General features: G+C 39.4%; 1 protein-coding gene and 1 long non-coding RNA gene across 4 annotated transcripts in view; one reads left to right on the forward strand and one right to left on the reverse strand.

The window, feature by feature from the left end:
• The first annotated feature begins 616 nt into the window (after window positions 1-616).
• Window positions 617-10709, forward strand: SUCNR1 (succinate receptor 1). 2 transcript variants are annotated; one of them, XM_070239134.1, is made up of 3 exons: window positions 684-871; window positions 7118-7183; window positions 7660-10709. In XM_070239134.1, the coding sequence occupies exons 1-3, from the start codon at window positions 869-871 to the stop codon at window positions 8611-8613; spliced, it is 1023 nt and encodes a 340-aa protein (XP_070095235.1). In that variant the 5' UTR covers window positions 684-868; the 3' UTR covers window positions 8614-10709. The 2 variants fall into 2 exon arrangements, with proteins under 2 accessions (XP_005601051.2, XP_070095235.1); XM_005600994.4 differs by lacking the exon at window positions 7118-7183 and having other exon boundaries at window positions 617-871.
• Window positions 7922-22221, reverse strand: part of LOC111768453 (uncharacterized) — a 28047-nt gene continuing 13747 nt past the window's right edge. For both annotated transcript variants that reach the window (XR_002800850.2, XR_011427413.1), the window contains 3 exons: window positions 15946-16214; window positions 14190-14259; window positions 7922-8040 (listed from right to left, as the gene is read on the reverse strand). This is a non-coding gene — a long non-coding RNA (uncharacterized lncRNA). The remainder of the gene's footprint in view (window positions 8041-14189; window positions 14260-15945; window positions 16215-22221) is intronic.

The following is a 22221-nucleotide window of genomic DNA, read 5'->3' on the forward strand; positions in this document are numbered from 1 at the left end:
TACGGCATTCAGATTAAATTACCACTGCCTGCACAATTAGGGACTTTCTCAGCATAAACCCTACGATTCATATCAAGCAGATCGAGTGTTTACCTGAATGTAAATCTAATATAATCTTCAGAAAAAGCCAGGTGTGCTTCCATCCGAAACGCAGGCAACGTGCTTGACGTGCTTCCAGGTGCACGCAGGGCGTTGATTGCGATGCCTGAATTGCCCCTGAGTGAGGTTATCTTGCTTCGACACCGCCTCTCTCTCTAATCCCGAGCCACCTGATGTGTTTTTTATGTCTCTTGATTTTAATCACAGAAAATAAAATGGGAAATAGCTGAAGCTCTAGTGTCCTGTAGCTAGTTCACCGACAGAGCATATATCCAGGTTTGCCTCCAGAATTTGTTTCATAATTCCCTCAGAATTGTTATAACAGCTGTTCAGTTATTATACGCCCAACATAGAGTTTAACACAAACTGTCAACTTGAAAAGTGAAGAAAGAGCAGAAGCCTTTCTACATCCAACATAAACATTGCTAATCGTTAACTATGCAAATAACCATGACAATAACGAGCGCTTCTCTGTTGCTTTGATAGTGAATAAAATAACTTCGACAGTTGTCTTTTCAAAATCTATTTGTGAAAGGAGCAATTTGCTTTGTGTCTCAGCTCCACAGGAAGTTCACTTGGAGGTTTGACGGAACTAATTATTTCTGAACTTTTGAATTATTAATATTGGCTCCGGATATGCAAATCAGACTGTGCTAACTTCGTCCAGCAGCACCGCACTGAGTCAGAAGCTCTGCCAAGCTGCTGGCAAAGAAGTTCTGCCAAGCTGCTGGCAAAGAATTTCTGCCAAGGGATCGGGCCCTTCCACAGAATGGTAAGTTACAATGCAGCTCACGTCGCTCGGGTGTGTGAGGCGATGCCGGACCTCCTGTTAGTTAGGGGTTTCTTTTAAAAGAGGCCTGTGAGCGGTTCAGGTTTTAAGTAATGTTTAAATAAACTGTCTGAACTGTTGTTCATAAGTCCATGTAGAACAGCCAAAGAAACTAACAGGAAATCAATTTTTTTCCTCTGCGCTTATTTTTTACCAAATTTAGTGTCTTAATTGCCAAATACTAAATTTATTTTATTTAAAGAGGTTTGCTATATTTGCTAATGTTTTAGTTATTTATATTTCAACAAAAAGAGTAATTGGATTTGTTTAAATAAATATAACTATTTACGGAGAAAAATTAAAGTTTCTAAATCATATGAAATAATCTATAATATATATTATTTATATATATTATTTTATATATTATTTTATGTTATTTTATAATTATTTTATAAATTATTATATATTATTATACATATATAATATTTTCGTTTATAAAATACAATGTTAGAGGGAATTTTAAGTCATTCTAAAGATGAAATTCAGCATTTATGTTTGTAAAAATTATGTTATTCAAGAATATAACTCACTAAGAAAAAACGGAAAATTGCAGAAACCATTGCTATTATGACTTCTAGAACTTTTTATAATTAGTGAAGTATTTCAAAGAAATTCATAAACACATAATTTGATACCACAATATCACTTTTTAATACCTTGACTTCTGGTGTAATTTCTGGAATATGTAAACAATGAAGTCATCAACATTAAATTATTGTATCTTTTCAATGTGAATATATTTTTTATTCAAATTATGAATGAAAAACTAAATTTGTTAAAAAAAACTCTTATTATCATGTAAATTTGCCTTAAGGAAGCAGTTAAGAATTAAAATTTCATAAGTGTTTTTTGATTAATTGTGATGATTATAAGAAAAAACAGTTTAAAAGCTAATAAAATATCAGATATTTTTTGTTTCAAAAATGTACATTTTAAAAAGGATGAAAACAATTAAAGTGAAAGAAATATTATTCTCAAATTAAAAATGAGTACTACTGATCTGCTTATGTGAGTAAATTAAATACTGTTTGTGGCTTAGTAACTCTAATGTGTTTAAATATATTTTTGGATGTATAATTAAAGGTTTTACTTTAATTGCCAATACCTAAAAAAAAACTGTTAAAAATAATTCATCTGCATCACGTATAACCTATTTATCATAATTTCTATTTCCTAAAAACTAAAATTGAACCACTAGAAAGCAGAAGAGATAATATTAATTTCACGAGGGAATTTCCCTTCAGTTGGGGACTTTGTGTAAGGGATCAGCTCACTTCATTAATGGAGTGGAGAATTGTGATGGCTGCTCTAAAAACACACCCACATAAACATCATCCAATTTAGAATTTAATACTCTAAAAACTGTGGGTCTTGGGCAGTTAAATTGGCCTGCAAATATTAGACAGCCTTATATTTATAAACCCAAACAATTTGTAAGTATTATGGACTTAGGAAAATTATTTTAAGAATGAAATAAATGCACCCAAAAAACAGATTATAAAACTTAATATTTTTGTAAAAATAAATTCAAATAAATATTAAACTGTAGGAGGGGATCCAAATATTAGGAGTGGTAGGTTTACAGACGATTTTGCATTCTTCTTTTTGCCTATCTGCATTTTCTGAGAGGGCGTTACATAATAACATGCATTTTAAAAAGCTATTTTTTAAAAAATGAAGGCAGAAATCACTCTGAGAAGCAGGACAGCGGTTACTAGGCATTCGTTTTCCTTGTTCCAGTCCTTCATTCTCTGTGCTGACCAACTCCCTCACTGTCAATGCCAGTGGATGACTCAGAAACAGCAGAGCTCTCTGTGGCTCCAACACAGCCCCTAACTCACCTGAGTGTAGTTATTGGTAATCTGCTCCTAGGGATACAAGTCTTCACAGCTATATTTTCCTCCCATGGTGGTGAAAGCTTTCTGCTGTGCATAAGCTACTGACATAAGTCAGTACATTTAAGAACCAAGCAGGCAGAAAGATAAGAGTTATGAATAGAAAAAGAGGAAATTCAAAAATGAAACAAATGAATTTCTTGCCTAAAGGAAACATTCTATTGCCTTAATATGCACCTGAGTGTGTGCACCAGCTTTTTGAGTATTCCCAAAATAACAAATTTGCCCAGAACTAAGCCTTGAGAGACTCCAACATTTAAAGCTGGGACAAAGAAGGATTAGACCACAAAAGAGACTGCAAAGAGAGAAGGAGGACAAGAAGGTGATTGCCGTGTCATAGGAGACAAGGAAGACAGTGCTTCTGGACGTCGCAGAATTGAAAGCAGCTGGGAGAAGAGTTAAAAATAATAGTGAAAATTATTGATCTAAAAAATAAAGCCCATTTTTGTGTGTGTGTGAGGAAGGTTGGCCTTGAGCTCACATGTGTTGCCAATCCTCCTCTTTTTGCTTGAGGAAGATGGCCCCTGAGCTGGAATCCTTGTCAATCTTCCTCTCCTTTGTATGTGGGATGCCACCACAGCATGGCTTGGTGAGTGGTGTATAGGTCTGCTCCTGGGATCAGAACCTGGGAACCCTGGGCTGCTGAAGCAGAGCACACAAACTTAACCACTGTGCCACTGGGCTGGCCCCAAAAGTCCACTTTTTAAAAAAAAGACCATTGAACTTTTTGCTGTATTTCTAGGAATTTTAAATTTTTTAATATTATCAAATACATGCTGACTTGGGGGAAAAAAAAAATAGAAGGTCCAGATAAACTGAAAGAAGAAAGGAGATAATAAAAATTATCTGGAATCTCATCACTAGGGATAAAACTATTAGTACTTTGGTACATGTCCTAGACTCTCTGATGTTTACTAATTTCAGATGTAGATTTCTAATTTTGGTGGGTGGTGGTGGTGAGAAAGATTGTCCCTGAGCCAACATCTGTCACCAATCTTCCTCTTTTTGCTTGAGGAAGATTGTCCCCGAGCTAACATCTGTGCCAATCTTCCTCTCTTTTTTGTATGTGGGATGCCACCACACCATGGCTTGATGAGCAGTGTATAGTCCACATCTGAGATCTGGACCCCGGGCTGCCAAAGCAGAATGCACAAACATAACCACTATGCCACTGGGCCAGCAGTTAAATTAACCTTAATTTTTAAAATTAATCCTAGAAGATACATACTAAATTTTACCTTCTACAAATGTGTGTGTAAATCACAGCTACCACTGCTGCAGTTGTCGATTTTGAATATTAGTCATATTGTATTTAGTGTCAGCTTTTATAGTGAAATACAGCAATGGGCTTAATTTGCTGGACTTACTATTTATCTGACCTTGGAGGAAATATTTATAAAAATGTTTCATAAACAGTCAAGGGTTTCTGTTCATCTCTCCGCTCAGCAGGCATTTACAGACCATCTACTATCCGGTAGTCACTGTGCCAGATGTAGAAGATAAACTACGAGTAAGATAAAGTTGTTAGAAATGCTAACAAGCTCTGTCTGCAATGAGAGCATAAAATGGGGGGACCTACTTTAGACTGAATGTGTCAGAGAGCCTATCTTGGGAGACCTACGCTTTAACTGAGTTCTGAAAGAAGTATAGTTTGAGACAGTATGTTATGGGGCAAGGATCACAGGGGGAAAGGTCAGTGAGAAGAGATTCAGTGAACTGAACATCAGGAAAGGTCTCTGTGCGTTCAAAGAACATGAAGAAAGATGAGCAAGGAGGAGAGTAATGCCAGGGGAGGTGGATGTGGAGCACAGGACCCAGATCATGAAGGCCTTGAAGGCCCCATCAAGGATTTCATACGTTATGCCCTTGACAGTGGAAAGTCATTTAAGTCTTTAGGTTGAGAGAGTAAGATGATCAGAATTTTGGTCGCAGTTTTTCAAGATTGTTTAGCTATCGTGTCAAAGGTAGATTGAAAGGGGGCCAAAGAAGTTGTGAGGAGACCATAAGAGGATGTGATGTAGTCCAAGATAAAGAGGTTGGTGGCCTGGACTAGAACGGTGGTGAAGGCGACGGAGCAAGAGTGACGGATTTGAGAAGTATGCAGCCATTCTAGCCAACAGGCCTTGGTAGTTCATTCGTTATTGGAGGTAAGCTAGAGATGACGTTGAGGATGTTGCTTAGATCTCTGAGGTGAGCACCTGGGTAAATGGTTGGCCATCGACTGACTTAGGTGGGGGCGCAGCAGGATCAAGAAGGAAGTCAGAAAGTTTAGTGTCGGATTCCTGGAGGCAGAAGTGCCAGGAAGAGGTCAATCAGCAGTCATGAGTATAAAAATCTAGAGTTTAAAAGACAGACCCAGGCTGGGATATAAATCTGAGAGTTGTTGACATATATGGTCATTAAAACTAGAAAGTAGATGAGATCATCCAGGCCGAGTCTAGATGAAGAAGGAGCTTAGTACTGAGCCCTGAGGAACTCAACATTTAACACTTAGGCCAAGAAGGCTTAGGCCACAAAGAGTCTGCCAAGAACAAGCAGAGAGGAAGAAGGAAAGCAGCAGATGGCCATGTTAGGGAAGGCAAAGGCAGGGGGTGTGTCCAGAAGGGATGGTGAGAAAAACAGCTGAGAAGTCCAGGAAGGAGAGGAGAGAGAAATGACCATCGAACTGAGCAATCTGAGGCTATTTTGGTGAGGGGTATGTCAGAAGACAAACCGGAGCAGGGGGAAAAGGGATGGGAGGTCAGATTGTCAGTGAAGACAGCTCTTTTGTAAATTGAGCTATGATGAGGAGAGAAACGTGTGCGAAGAGTGTTAGGAATAGCTGTCTATGTCTTCTTTTTCTCAAGACTGATGAGACCAGAGTATTTAAACGCTAGTGAAAAGGATGCGGTTGAGATGGAGAAGAAGGCCGAAGAGACAGGAAAGAGAGAAGATAGATAACATAGGAATCTTGAGAATTTGAGAATGAATTGGATCTGGAGTAAGCCCAGAGGAAGAGACATTCTCTGTCATCATGAGAAGGGTGGAGGAGAGGATAGGTACAGAGGCAGGAACCGGAGAGTGGACACCCAACAAACGGGCTCCATCTCAGGGAGCTTGAAGGCAAAACTATCTGCTGCAGATGCATAGGGTGGAGTAGGCGGAAGAGATCTGAAAAAATTGCAAAAGACATGAAATTGAGAAAGCTAATAAATGGCTGGGGATGTGAGACAGCAGTTCGACTAGACAACCTCAGAGGTGTCTGCTTGGTTCGTCAGCAGCCTTCATGTGTCCACTGCCTGAGGAGGTTTCTGTCCGGCTGTGTCTACAACTGGACTTAGTGGCAGGGTGCCATGGCAAGACTTGAGGAGAGGCTCAGAGCAATTTAGGATGTTTTAAATTAAGTGATTAAAATTAATATCAAATATTGAATTCATCGTATCTACAATTCCATGAATTATTTTTGTAAAGAAAACACTCTCAATATACCAGCAATCTTTAACTGAAGAAACCACTTAAATTGGACAAAAGTAGCTATGAGTTTTCCAGATGCCTTCAGCACCCCAGATTCTGCTCAATATCCACACACTTCCCAGAGAAAGCAGCTCCGGTGCATTGTTCATATTTTGCTCTATTTACCAAAACACAATATTGAAAGAATCATTTGACTGCAACTAACACTCAGAATGCTATTCGCCAAAGATATTTTTATAAAATTTTATTTTCAGCTTTGCTTTTTTCTCACTACAAGTAAGTAGGATTTAACACTTAACAATGACAATCTAGTACATTTTTTAAAAATTCAAGTTCTTTAAATGCCCTATGTAAACACAAACAATCTGGCCTCATTACAAGAGAGAAGATGACAGGTGAGCAAGACGTGAGGTTTGAATGAATCAGATTGCCTATTTTCACAGCCCCTATTTGGAAGGTGCTATGATGGAAGGCTTTTTTCTAGATGTCTGACCTCAGGAAGATATTTAGTTTTCCAAAACTCAGTGCCTTCATGCGTAAAGTGAAAGTAGCAGCAATTCCCACTTCATTATGTCGCTGTGAGTATTAAATGAGATAATCCTTGGAAAGTGGTGAGCATAGTGCCTGGTTCACTATAAGCTTTCAGTAAATAGTGGCTGCTGTTATGATTTCTAAGAGTTTTCAACTTCATATTTTAAATTGTAAAAAATCATGTTTTAAAACTGGAATTCCATTTAAAAAATTTAATAAAATAAGCACAATTCTTTGACAATATGGAACAAAATAAAAGCTATTAAAATGGGAAGACTGGAGTTATAAAAATCCCTGTTTCCTCTTGTAGATTATGGTTCCATTCAGTTTAACTCAGCAGAATTTGTCAAACAACTCTGATTCGCTGGCGACCATGGTACGTCCTGGAGACACAGAAATGAATTAGACTCTCCTCATCCCTTACTTCACTGCACTCTTCCTTAACCTCTTTGCTGTTTGTCAAGTCCTCTATGTGTGTTTCCACCTCAGGGCCTTTGCACGTGCCTTTCTTTCTCTCTGGAACTCTCTTTATCATTATACATGTATGTATTTTTTTATTCTTCCCAAGAGAGGATAAACCATTTGAGATTAGGAACTTCACTTTCCTCTCTGCTGTTACTCCCAGCGCCTAGCATGCAGTTCAAAGGTACTCAATAAATATTTGTTGAAATAATATATTAGTGACATATATGCGTATACTTATATGTCTATATATATATATGCACTCCTTGCTAATGTAACCTGCTCTCCATAGTTCAACTTTGCAGGGGGTTTTTTTATTATTATGCCAAGCACGGTTTTCTCTTTAGTCACAGTCTGGTGTTTCATCCTTGTATTTTCTCTCTCCTTTAGGCACTGAATACAACTTGCACGAACTGGCTGGCTGCAGAGGCTGCCCTGGAGAAGTACTACCTTCCCATTTTTTACGGGGTTGAGTTCATTGTGGGGCTCCTCGGGAATACTACTGTTGTTTTCGGCTACCTCTTCTGTCTGAAGAACTGGAACAGCAGTAACATCTATCTCTTTAACCTCTCCATCTCTGACCTGGCTTTTTTGTGCACCCTTCCCATGCTGATGAGAAGTTACGCCCACGGGAAATGGATGTACGCGGACGTGCTCTGCGTGATCAACCGGTATGTGCTTTACGCCAACCTCTATTCCAGCATTCTGTTCCTCACGTTCATCAGCATCGATCGGTACCTGCTCATGAAGTATCCCTTCCGGGAACACTTTCTGCAAAAGAAAGAGTTTGCTGTCTTAACCTCTTTGGCCATCTGGATTTTGGTAACCTTAGAGCTATTGCCTATGCTTTCTCTGATAAACCCTGTCACAGATGACAACGACACCAAGTGCAATGATTATGCAAGTTCTGGGAACCCCAGAGACAACCTCAATTACAGCCTGTGTCTAACCTTCTTAGGGTTCCTCATCCCCCTTTTAGTGATGTGCTTCTTCTATTTCAAGATTGCTCTTTTCCTGAAGCAGAGGAGCAGGCAGGTGGCGACTTCTTTGCCCTTAGAGAAGCCTCTCCACCTCATCATCATGGCGGTTGTGATCTTCTCTGTGCTCTTCACGCCCTACCACATCATGCGGAACGTGAGGATCGCTTCCCGCCTGGGGAACTGGACGCAGCACCAGTGCACCCAGGCCATCATCAGCACCTTCTACATTGTGACCCGGCCTGTGGCCTTTCTGAACAGTGTAATCAACCCTGTCTTCTATTTCCTCATGGGAGATCACTTCAGGGAGATGCTGATGAGTAAACTGAGGCACCTCTTCAAATCCCTTACATCCTTTAGAAGATGAGCTAACAGGCTGATGTTTTCATTCAGGGAAACGGGAGGTGCTCGTGTAACAGAGTGTTATACACATGCAGCTATAAGCCAGCTAGAATTTGATTCAACGCATGGACATAAACCAGAGAGGGCCACTTCATTGCTCCTGTTTTAAAGACATGTTGTACCCAGCGTATGTGAAAAGAAGAGGATGGGAAGTCTTCACTGGTTTCTTCACCTAAGATTTGAAAGGAGTTGGACTAGCACTGTCTAACGTTTGAGCATTTAAGTCCAAAATCTTAGGTGTTGTAAGGACATGGTCAATCGGTGTAAAAGGACTGGAAGATTAATAAAACAGAAAGTTGTCTGCATTTAATCCAGATTGTAAAAAAAATTGCATTGGCAACATTCTGTATGTTGTTCTTATGCATACGATCCTGTAAGTTTACGTGAGAACTGAGTAACAGAAGATTAACATGCATGATTAAATGTTGTTGTTAGCAGCTGTGCTCTTGAGCAAGTTTAAAGCAAACGGTAACAGCAACAAGCAAGAAAGAATATAATGAGTTCAAGGATGCTTGTAAGATATTTCTTTATATTGATCATGAATTCGGGTCCAGTTTTAATTATAAGTCCTTTTTTTGTTTTTAGTGCAAAGAATCATGTCAAATAGACCCTAAAGAGAGAATTCAACAGAGAGGCATGTCTGAGCTTGGCTCTGAGGGGTTTAAGTGTAAAGGATTTTATGAAAATACTAGACAGAGATACGAAGGAGAGTTACAAAACCCTCAGAGTTACAGAACACAAAGTGTCTATGAGGAAGCCCAAAGCAAGACAAAACAAAGCAAAACAAAATGAGTATGTTGTTTTTATGATGATTGTACCATCTAGCGCTTTATTATCACAATTTTATTTTTGGTGCATGGAAATATATTAAGTTCCTTGGCCTTCCTGCTCTTGACTACATAGTAAACTTTAAAATATATAAATATCATCGAAACAGCAAACAAAAGGAAATGAAATGTAATAGCAAAATTTGTTGGGTTGATTTTCCCTTTTGGAAGGAAGTCACACACAGTTTCTCCCCCATACACAGTTTTTCTAGTGAGCAATAGATACTTTACAAGGACAAATTTGTCTTAGAGAGAGTGACTCGCATCTGGAGTGAAGCTCGTTTTCATTGAACACTATATATGACCATTGAAGGAAATGTTCTAAACAAGATGCACTTCATGAAACTGTGGAACACAAGGAATATTTATGTGCATATAAATGTAGATTATCAGAGGAGGGTTAGTTAGACACCATTCTATGCCACAAACCAAACTAAGGAAAACAAAAACCAAGTGCAGCATTAGCTTTTTAACGTCAAATGACTATCATATAATAATTCACTTACTATATGCAATAAAATGGGTCTGTGGCCACTTGTCTACGCTCCTTTTCTTGAGGTCATTATCCGTAACATGAAAGATAAAACAAACATGCGCAAAGACATGGAAGTCCATTGTCCTTCCCGTCTGAGATAATATTCCTGTTCTGGTGATATCATATTCTGATATTGCCAAAACTCAAAATATTCCCAGTTAATGCTTCTACAGTGCGAGCAACTGAAATATTGTAAAAACACATTATTCACAAAGGACTTATTTTCTTGCCAGCATTAGGCTTTAAGATATTTTTTTCATGCCTTGTCTTTATAATCAATATTTTAAAAATCTCAATGTAATTTTATAACTGCCTGATAATAAACTGAAAACAGAATCTCCTGAATTTCCTCCTCAGAAAAGGCCCCCAAAGGGCCTTAGGAAAGGAGTATTTGATTGTTTCTGCAAACTTATCAACATACAATTTAAGGAGTGGCAGTGGTGGACTCTTTCTAATAGCATGGTGAAACATTTTGTAAAACCATATACTCTTACATAGACCCTGTAACCAAAATCTTAAATAATTTCATAGCACATTTCTTAGTTCTTTTCTTGCTCTAATCTGTCATGTGGTAACTTAATCCTTAACAGACCTGTACTAAAATTATAAGAGCCATTTCATCTGCTTTTTAGATGACTAAGAATCACGGACAATAAATAATGGAAATCCTTTCTGGGTTTGTGATTTTCAAAGGAAAAACTGCTGGGCTTTTGTATCGTGTCTTTTCACTGGCTCCCTAGTGTCTTGAGAATCACGTCTAAACTATTTGGTCCAATATTTTGCCATCCGAATCCACCTACTCGTCATGCATTCTCACATTGTTGTCATAAACTATACCCTCCAGCCAAAGGTAGCTACTTCACTTCATTATATTCAGAACTCTCTTCACTGTGTACACCTGGATGCTCACGCCTGTTCCACCATGCCCACATAGAAAAATCCTAAGCATCTTTTAAGGCCCATCTCATCTGTCACTCTTTCTTAACGTCATCCTTTAGATCTTCTCCTCCAAAAATCTGGACATAAATCCGTCTGCCTCTGGGATTTCAGACTGCTTTTAAGTACGATTTTTATGAAATGTATTTTTTTTTTTACCCTATATTACACTTGTTTACCTTCAAGTCAACTCTAAGTTCTGCAAATGGAAAAATCATATCTAATTTTTTACTGTCTTCATAGCGCCTAGCAAGGTACATTTTAAATGATTGTTTGTTATGCATGAATATCTTAGAGAACAAATTAGAATTCAATGCTCCTTTTTCGTGTGCATGATCAAGCTGTTTTTGTCATCACCGCTTCTGTAAGTAATACTATTTTACAGGACGAATAGAGCGTATATACACAACTACAGGCGCCAGCCATTGCCCTGTCCCTTGTATTATCCTCTATACTTTTGAGCATAGTTTTAATGGATGCTTAAAAATCTGTGTCTGCTAGTTCCAAATCTGGGTCATTTCAAAGTTGGTCTCCATTGACTGCCTTTTCTCTTAAGGATGGGTCACAACTTCCCGTTTCTTCATATCTCATAAATTTGGATTGTATTCTGGACTTGATGAATAACATGTTGTGGAGACTGGATTCTGTTCTGCTCCATCGAAGAGTCCTGATATTTTGTTTCATGGCTGAACTCAAACTCCAAACTCTGCAATCTCAGTTCAGTTATTTTAGCCTTAGTTGGGCTGCTTAGAATCTACCCATCACATCCATAGTTCAGAGGTCAGCTAGACACTTGAGCAGAGTTTGTATACAAGATGTAGGGTTCCCTTTCTAAGTCTCTCCTCTCAAGGATCTCCCTTTACTTTTGAGCTGCTGAGTACACCTTGAATTTGTCCTTTGCTTTCTCGTGCCAGATAGAGTACAGGTTTCTGTCTGAATTTTAGCAACACTACATAGGCTGATGAGGACCTTTGCCTAGACTAAAAGTTGTTAACAACATAAATGGGAGTGCCACTTAGCTCCTTTTACTTCTTCCATTACTGACGCCCTCCCCGTGTCTGCCTCCTTTTGCTCACTCTTTAGTGCCTTCCTCTGGCTGGTTGTTTATTCATTGCTGGAGGTTACAGATGTTACTTTCAGGAAGTGAGGTTCCCCAGGAGTTACTACACCATTGCTAGAAACAGAAGTAAATATGCTTAACTAGATTATATAACTCTACACCCTAAATAGTTTAAATGCTCACTCACAGTTTCTAAAAATTCCTAAGGCCTGATTTCATCTTGACCATCTTTTGACTTTAGCTTCTGCATTCGTTCATGTTTCCTCTCTTTTCCCTTGTGTCAGCTTTGGTTTTAAATTTAGCCTCTGCAATGATTTCCAACAGAAGGCAGTTAAAAGAAACGCAATAATTTTACTGAAAGCAAATGTCACTCACCACCCATTGTCTTGCCTTTTGCTGTCTATCAGCCTTCCCTCAGCCTAGGTCCCCACTCTGCCTCATAAAAGGTAATTTTGCCCCACTTTGAGACTTGGGCACTGAAAATATTTGAATGCCCCAGTGGTCTTACCAAAGAATTTTCTTCAACAAATGTAGGATTGTCCATAAAAGAAATTCTTATTTCAAATCCAAAGGAAATTGAAGTTTCTCCCATCTTACAGATATACTTCTCAGTTTTTTATGATAAAGATTTAAAACATTCTTATCTATTGTAAAAGGAAGGGAAGTGTGTAGGGAAAACCTCCATTCTCCTGGAGAATTTTCCCCATCAAGCAGTTCTCTGCAATATCAGCTGAGTGTCCTACAAATTTAACTCCATTCTGACACTATCTACCTGGAGAGAGCATCAGAGCCCACAGATTAAGAGGTCAGTCTTATGAGACTCATGAGACATTGTCCCACTTCAGCTGCCCATTGAAAGTAGTAGGTCCCCAGGTTACCCACAACGTCTGTCTGACTTGGCTACAAATTGCAGCTTCTCAGGACTCCCTCATCTGGTCTGATTAGTTTGTTAGAGTGGCTTGTAGAACTCGGGGAAACGCATACTTACATTTATCAGTTTATCAAATGATATGATAAAGGGTACAGATGAACAGCCAGGTGAAGAGAAACAAAGGGTGAGGTCTGGGAGGGTCCTGAGCACAGAAGCTCCTGCCTCTACGAGGTGGGGTGTGTTATCCTCCCAGTACATGGATGTGTTCACCAATCTGGAAGCTCTATTATCGCCATACTTTTGGGATTTTTATGGAGGCTTCCTCATATAGGAACGATCAATTATAACTCCATTTCCAGCCCTTCTGCCCTCTCTAGAGAAGTAGGGGGCAGGCCTGAAAATTTCAAGCTTCTAATCATGGTGTGGTCCTTCTGGTGACCAGCCCCCATCCAGGAGTCCAGGATCCCAGGAGCCCACCCAGAGTCACTTCATTAGAACATAAGATGCTCCTACCATTCTTATCACTTGGGAATTTACAAGAGTTTTTGAAGCCCCATATGAGAGATGGGATCAAAGACCAACATATGAGTCATGCATAGCTTAACAATGGGGATACATTCTGAGAAATTTGTCGTCAGGTGATTTTGTCATTGTGCGAACGTGATAGAGTGCACTTACACAAACCTAGATGGTATAGCCTACTACACACATAGGCCATATTACAGGCCATCTTACAGGACCACCTTCATATATGCTGTCTGTCATTGACCAAACATCATTATGCAGTGCGTGAATGTGTCTACTCGCTATTATCTCACAGGAAGGAAGGCAGTGGAGTAAGGCACACTGGACAAAACACAAGAGTGATGAGAATTCAAGTAGTTAGACCACTTCCACAAACACTTCAGTGTTTACGTGCTAAGATGGTAATTTTGAGCCCCGCATAGCTTCTTCTCACTTCTGTCTAGCGCCTCTCTGCTGTTGAGTGTCATCAACAGGCCACATATTTAGTCAGCTAACTATGAACAAGAGCGATTAACTATAAGCGTTGAATATGTCAGGATATAAAATAACATTTACAAATGTGCATTTATATAAAAATACATATTTTTTCCCCCAGAGCTGTCTACCGTCACGTGAAAGGGGTTCTTTTTTATGTCCTTATAATGTGGAAGAATGTAGAAGAATGTATAATGCGGAAGAAGGGTTAGGTTCCCAGTTGTCATATCTCTGACTAGATTCGTATGTCCAAATTAGTGCGGAAACCCCACTTTGGTCTTGAGTTCAAGCTCACATTCAGATCCAGGCTTACCAGTAACCACGCAAGTGCTTCCATCCCCATTTGCTGTGGATTCCTGTGGGAATACTAGATTCGTTGGAGCCTAGAGGAAAAGAAATGGGATAATTCAGGCACCAAATCCCATCCTAAGCCATCAAGACAATAATGGTAATAGCAAACACTTAGGTAGCACTTAAAGTGTACCAGCCACAGTTGCTCTAGCATGTTATATATTTTAATTTCTTCAACTCTCACCAAACCCCATGAAGGTTACAGATGAAGAAAGCAAAGCATGGAGAGTTAATGCCTTGCCGAAGGTCCTACAGCCAATAAGGGACAGGGACAGACTTCAGAAACCACACTCTTGGTCCCCAAGCAGTAGACCAGAACTGCATGGAAGTTCATACACTTCAGGGCCATTTTTAGATTCTATATAAGGATGTTTACTTCATAATTTGTCATATCATTTCACCCCAGTGTTGTCTTACGACACAGTTCTAAGGAAGACAACTCAGGGGCGATGTGACAATGAGTTTTAGAACGGGCTCTTGAGTCACAGTCTCACTGTATTTACTCATGCAGGATACTGCGTTCATTTAGAATCTTGAATTTAATCACGTGGTATGGAATCCATGGGTAATGTTTTCACAAGATACAATAAGCTTAAGCATATGTAATATGTCAAAATAGAAATTTCTCTAAATAACGATGAAGCGTATAACGTTTATAGGAAGCTGGCTTCTTGAGTAATGCAGTTTTAAATCCTATGACCCAGAACCCTGTGAGTATCTTTTAGGGAGATTTCCAAACAGAATCAATGACTCATGTTCATATTTTGACTAAATGCGAATAATATGGAGACTATTTCATTAGAAAATTTCCTTTTCTGGAGCTTCCTACTGAAAGTAACAATGTATTCAAATACAAAATTTGCTCTTGTGCTATATAACATGTAATTAGACTTATTAACTCTAGCTGTAAATATATTGATTTGAACTGATTCCTAAAGGTAGTAAATTATAATCCTTTCCATGTCTCATTTAAATCTATGTAGATCAATACTTGAAATGCATAATGTCATACTGATGTGTGTGTGTATGTCACATGAAGAAAAGGAACAAGGAATGTGCTGTATAAAATTACTGGCTTTGTCTTGATAACTCGTTAGATCCCTGAGAACCTGGCCATATTGGCTGTATTGTTGTCTCCAATGTACTATTGGGGAAAGGCTTTCGGAAATGAAGAACGCAAACTCTCAATGACAATCTCTTTTGAAATTAAGTCCAAGGGATGACCCAAATTTTAATCCACTAAGACATAAACAAGAAAGCCATTTAAAAACTACTGTAAAACATTATTTTCAGTGAGAAAACACTGACATGGGGAGGAGAGATTTTAAATTTGTTTTCCTAAAAGTGTAGCTTTCTTCATTTAAGATTTAACTCTTAAGAATACAAACTGTTTAAAGTGAATTTAATGAAAGCTCATTTCAGAGCTTTCCATCTAAAGTGCACTGAGTTAAAATGGAGAAAAGTACATGTTTTAAAAGTCTGCATTCAAGCTAATTTGTGGTAAACTTTAAAATTATTATCACAGGGGAAAGGATAAGGGGATACATTCTGGGACTTATTAACAGTTGCTGAAAAAGCTGACGTCCCAGCTTGTATTTATTACCTTGCACCCACTTCCTGTGGTTTTCAAAGGATCAAAAACTAAGTAATAATATTTGATGTGTTAGTAAATTGGCACATTCTACAAGACTTCTAATGTATACAATAGAAACTATTACCTCGACTTTAAGCTTCAGTTGTGTCCACAGCTGGGAAAAAGGCTTGCGTTGGTGAGCTGTGGAGCAGGGCAGCGTGCATTTTATGTGTATGAAGAGCTCCACAGAGGAGAGTCCATCACTGATGAAAGAGGGTAAATTCAGCCCATTCTTGTCCAGGACAAGGCCTTAGACACAGGAGATGGGTGATTCTCCGTGCAACACAATGTGGGTCACTTAGATTTTTCTTCTGGCCCAAGTCCTGCAGATTCGTGCAGATTCCTGTCTGAGTTCTACGGAGAAAAGTGGATATAAACTAATTCAAGGGGTGTTGTTTCATTAGAACCTTTATAAAACATGGAGGGACAAGCAGCATAGCTTTTGAGCAACACTCCTCCCACACACGGACATTAGCCCAAACCCCCATATAGTGCAAGATAAACATAAAGAAGAAAGATTCTCCCACGCTTAACCCTCGGAACATCAAGCTTAAACTTAAACGAAATAATATCCTCTGGCAACGGTGGTGGTTTCTGTTAGAATTTATGATGCCAGATCTCACCGGAAGTACCCATCAGGAGCAAAGTGGTTAGTCAGATCAGATTAGCAATTAGATTCAGCGGTCTCAGCAGGATGCCATGAAAAAAAAAATCTGCAACAGAAGCAGAGAAGGTGGAGCTGGCCCAGTGGCTTAGAGGTCAGGTTCACTCGCTCCACTTTGGCAGCCCAGGGTTCGCCAAATCAGATCCTAGGCACAGACCTACACACCACTCATCAAGCCATGCTGTGGTGGCATCCCACATAGAAGAACTAAAAGGACTTACGACTAGGACATACAACTATATACTGGGGCTTTAGGAACAAAAAAAAATAGAAGGGGAAGATTGGGAACAGATGTTAGGTCAGGGCCAATCTTCCTCACCAAAAAAAAAAAAAGAAGAAGAAGAGGAGAAGGAAGCATGAGCATAAATGAGACAGATCCCAGTGGCCTTACATAAATAAACCCTGGGCAGGATTTTAGACATGCTGAGGTGGTAAGCATAAGCAAGAAAAAGTGTTGGTATTCTGTGATTCCATTTATGCTCATAAATTGGTGGACCTGGAGAAAATCTTGACCTACATATATAAATTTGCTGTATAGAGAGATAAATACATACGTTTAATACATTCAACAAGAAAGTAAACTTCACTACATCAACCATGCAATCATTTAGTTCCTGTCACATTTTCTCCCATGACAAGAATCCCAATTCTCAACAACATAAAGAATGATAGATTTACAATATCACATAATTTCTCTTTCTCTTCCAGCTTACACACAAAAAGCGTCAGAATGTCAATATTGACACTAGCATAAATAATGTGATTTATAAAATCGTTTTAAGATAGATATTTTATTTTTCATTTATTTTTGTCCTTAGAATATACTTACTAAAGATGGATAGTCTATCTCATATTTTAAAGTCAGTTAGAATAGTTTCTCTCAGTGTAGTTATATCAGTAACTGGATTCACTTTTAGTTTCATTCTTTGCACTTTTAATATCAGCATATATGGTAGGCAGTCGCCAACGACCTCCACCTGTCCTTTTCTTCCTTGACGTGTGTGCCACTCTCCGCCTTAGAGATGGAGCTAGTCTCCCCACATCTTGAATCTGGGTTGGCCTTGTGCCTGCTTTGACCAGTAGAATGTAGCAGAGGTGATTTCCTGGGATTTCTGAGTCCAGGACTTCAGAGAACTGCCAGCTTCTGCTTTCTGCTTTCTTCTTCTTGAATCTTCTTGGAACCCAGACATCAGGCTTGAGGAAGCCCAAGAAGCCTTGATGATAGACCCATGTGGAGAAGAATCATGACCCCTAGTGAGAGTCTCAGCTAAGCCCCCTGCAGACAGCAAGCGCCAACGTGAATGGAGCCATTTGGACCCTCCAGCTCTGGAGCCTACTCTTCTGTGATTTTGTAAAGTAAATTTAAAAATGGCCACATATGTCTTGAGATCTCCTGGCTTTCCTACCCACTCACCCATTTGTTTAACCTGGAACTTCTCTTTCCTTTAGTCCCATTGACATACATTGTCCTTTTCCATTTGGATGCTATGCCCAGAAGTTTCCCATCAGAATGGGACTTTGTCCTAGAAGACAGCTTCAGCTGATTAATTTTGAAAATTCATAGGACCCCTAATTGTTCCAGGAACTGCACTCTTGACGGTGGAGCTCCTGAGCTCGCTCAAGATGCAGGACTTTACGATCCACCCCCACCCCACCCCACCAGGTTGCGGCTGCTCTTCTCTAATTGGCCCGTCACTCTTTCAGTGAGTAATTGTTGGCAGTTTGGGAGTCCTCCTGTTTTCAGGTCCATCAGACTTCATTCCTTCCATCTACTTCCTCCCTCTCCAGCATTGTCATTATTTTCCCAGTTACATGATTCGGTTTGTGGGGATCCTGTATCTCCTAATTTGACTGAAGATGTTTTGAATGGAGTTTTGGTTTATTATCCTAGTTGCTCTGTCTGTTTCTATGGTAGCAAATTGGGCATTTGCTGTTGTGAATATTAATCAACTCATCCCACAAGTGAGGGAAAGGTAACCTAGGGGGTCTAACAGAAAATCAGACAGATTTGGATTATAATCTTAGTTGTGCCACTTACTAGCTATGCGCACAAGTTTCTTAGGATCTCTAAATCTCAATTCGCTCTTCTACAAAACAGGCATAACAGTGCCCTTTTGCCTTACAGTATTACTGTAACGGAGACAGGACGTGGCGCAACTAATGTAGTTAACACGGGGAACAAACATAATAAGCATTCTGTAACATTCACCACATTTATTACTTATAAGTGACTTCAAATGTCTCTATGAGAGTCCTAAAATCTAAGATTAGACCAAGTCTAGGAATAGCACAAAAAAGGGAAAGTAATTATTTTAATCTCTTCCGCATGTTTTCACATTGAACATTTTCATCAAAGAAAGCACAGAATAGCAGGAGAAACATTCTCTGTAAAACAATAGTTATCAGGACAGTTACTTGTCATTATTGAGTGCCTGTGCTGGGTCTGGTGATCTGCATATGCTCATCCATTGAATCCCTAATGCAACCTTTAAAGTTAGGTGTTCCCAGTCCCACCCCCATGAAGCAGTAAAGTATCAGAGGGCTCTAATAAACCACCCAAGTTCAGCGCATGGAAATTTGAAGTCCACTCTAACTGATTCTGCAGGACTCTATGTTGCTGTTATACAAGCAACAATGGAAGGAACTTAGCTTCAAGAAAAGAGGAACTCAGCCTGACCTACTGGGGAGAGGAGTAGAGATGGATGCTCTTTGCAAATATTTGAATAATTTTCATAAGGAAGAGGAATTATATTTCATCTGTGATGCTTTACAGGGCAGAACTTGTCCAGTGGGTAGGAGGTAATCAGAGTAAAGTTCAGCTCCAGACAAGAATAAACTACGACAGTCTGAAAATTGGATGGGCCACCTTGAGAAGTGATGTGTTCCCCATCACTGGCTGTGTGCTGTGTTATTGGTGGTGCTGTAGAGTGTGCATGTCTTAGACGGCCCTGGATGACCTCTGGGTTCCCTCCTACTTGGAGAGTCTATGACTGTAAGTACTGCTCCAAGCATAACAGAGGCCTGAAAAAAATCAAACCAAACCTTTAGGTACCTTAGGTTAGTTTGGACATTCACACAAAAAAGAAAAGCAGCCACACGTCCACGCTTAAATCACCCTCTCTTACGTTCAAATTGCCACTGCTCTCCTGTTCAGAGTCCCTTCACACCATTTAAAGTTATACAGATGGAAAATCAGCTAACATCTACTGAGAGCTTCTTATTTGCAGGATCTAATGGTTCAAATATGTCCATACGTATTAAACCACTGAATCCGTCTAACAAATCCATGAGGTAGGTATATTAGCCTCATTTTACAGATGCAGACATCAAGGCACATCAAGGATAAACATCCTGCCAAGGGTTACAGAGTTAGTAAGTGAAGGAGAAAGGATTTGAACCTAGAGAGGCTCAGAGTCCACACTCCTATCACGGAATGGAGCTGATGATGGTAATAATAGAATTAATAACAGCTGCTAGGAGCTAAATGTTTCCTGTGTTAGAGCTAAACCCTATACTCTGCTCACGACACTCATTATCTTCTCTAATCTTATCCACAACCCTAGGAGACAGCTGAGGAGACTAAGCCACAGCACAGTTACGATCTTGTGTCCACAGATGGTAAATGAAAGAAGGATTTGAGCCCAGGAGGATGTAATTCCAAAATCCCTGTCCTTATATTCTGTGCTCTCCATATAATTTTGTGCAGCGATGGTCTACACTTCTTTTGGTGTGGTCCAACTCTATCCTGATCTCTCTCTCTCTCCTAGGCAAACGTGTCTCACACTTTCATTCATGCTGGTGCAATGAACTGGCAACCCCCCCACCCCCCAGGGAAATCAGCACATGTGGACCTGAAAGGCGACTGTGCATCCTGGGCTCACTCATGCCACCTGCTCTGGGTCTCCCTTAAGCAACTTTGCACCAGTGACTGCGTGGCATCATCTTTCAGGGAGAGTTATCTGCAGTGACTGTTTGCAGTTATTAGAGTTCAAAACCCTAACCTGACGGGGAAACGAAGACGGCGTGAGATTTTAGGCATGAGTTAATTTCTGATTTTATTTTCCCGACACCAGAGAATTTACGACATTTAGACCATTAATCATATATAAATCTAGCTCTAACTGGAAAATTCCATCTCGATGCCACCTTAATAGGACTTGATGATATTTATCTCCAACCATTTTTCCTTTTCACCATTCCTTGGCTCTCAGTATTTAATAGCCAATGCTTAGTCAAGCTGATTTAAGGATTTACCATCTGGATGTTGCATTTCATGAAAAATGGTAAAATAAAATAGAGTTCTCATTTCTTTCCTAGTGTACTTCCAGAGGCCGTGGTACTAATGACTACTCACAGAACATGCAGAGTCCCACAGAGACTCTGGTGGCCAGGACAGCCATTATCATTACCAACCATTACCAAACAACCATAACTGTGTTGGCCATGCAAAGTACATTAATAAGGAAAGTGCTGATAAGGCTTTCTGTTTTACCTTTTAATATTTGTCTTTTATCCAAATTTGATGTTGAATAATAATCTTTTGTAGACAAAATCTCTCTTCCTGATTTTTTTCCGATACATTAACTCTTCAAGGTCATGACTAATGACTTTCTCATGACCCTGAATTTCCTGGATTCGTTTACTCAGTGCAACTGAACAGGTCATTTCTTCACATATCTTTGAGTCTCAATAATACAAACTGTCTCAATTGGCAATGCTAAAGATTATGAATGAAAGTGATAAGGAAAATTTAAAAATGTGAATATATAAACACATCTCTACCATCTGTGCTACTGGATGAATACTATTCAAAGAGGAATACAAATGAGATTTGAATTCCATGATGTTTTAAGAAGAGATTTTCCTTTCTTGAAAACACCTCAATCCAATATTAAAATTACTTTGCATTCTCAGAAAAATAAACAGACTGGCACAGGCAACAGCATATTATATTAGATGGGGATGAGAAATTGCCTCAGAATTTGTAATTGATCTTGAATAACACACACACACACACCCTCTTGTGAAAATCAAGAATTGCTATATACTTTTCTTAATTTATATATCATTTATCTTCATTTCTGCATCATTACATAAGTCCAAACTAAATCAATGTTTTACATACGTTAAATGCTCTATTAGGCACCACACCAAGAGAACGACTAACAGTGAATCACAGAGCTGGGGCTCAGACTCAAGTAAATTTTGGAGGAAGGTGCCCTGGTGTCTTCTTGTTCTCTGCATTTTTTTCTACATCTGAAAACGTCCTCATTAAACTTTCCTCTCAGGTGTTTTTTTAGTAACTTGCCCCCTGACCCGGCGTAAACTGTGGCTGTTCCTGTGGTTTATCACCAGTCACTCCAGTGGCACGGACTCTGTTCCGCTTTATTCGTTGCCCGGAGCCCTGGGATCAGGGTGCGCGAGGGAGGCAGAAAGCTCCCATTCTCAGACACACACAGACCTCTAAGGTCTGGTCCTGTGTCCTGTGCAACTCCCCTTCTAGCTGCAGGTTGAACTTCTCTCTTTTGAGAAAACGACACTTAAATCATGGCGCATTCTGCCTCTTGTGATTGCTAATCTCAAAGCTTGGTGGTCTTTGCATTTTAGAAAACTGCTCCTTATGTATCCTTTATTTCTCATAACTCTGGCTCTCGCTCTAGTAAGCGTTGGCCTTCGATATTCTTATTTATGCAATAA

The sequence above is a fragment of the Equus caballus genome, chromosome 16 (genome assembly GCF_041296265.1).
Source record: "Equus caballus isolate H_3958 breed thoroughbred chromosome 16, TB-T2T, whole genome shotgun sequence".
NCBI lineage: Eukaryota > Metazoa > Chordata > Mammalia > Perissodactyla > Equidae > Equus > Equus caballus.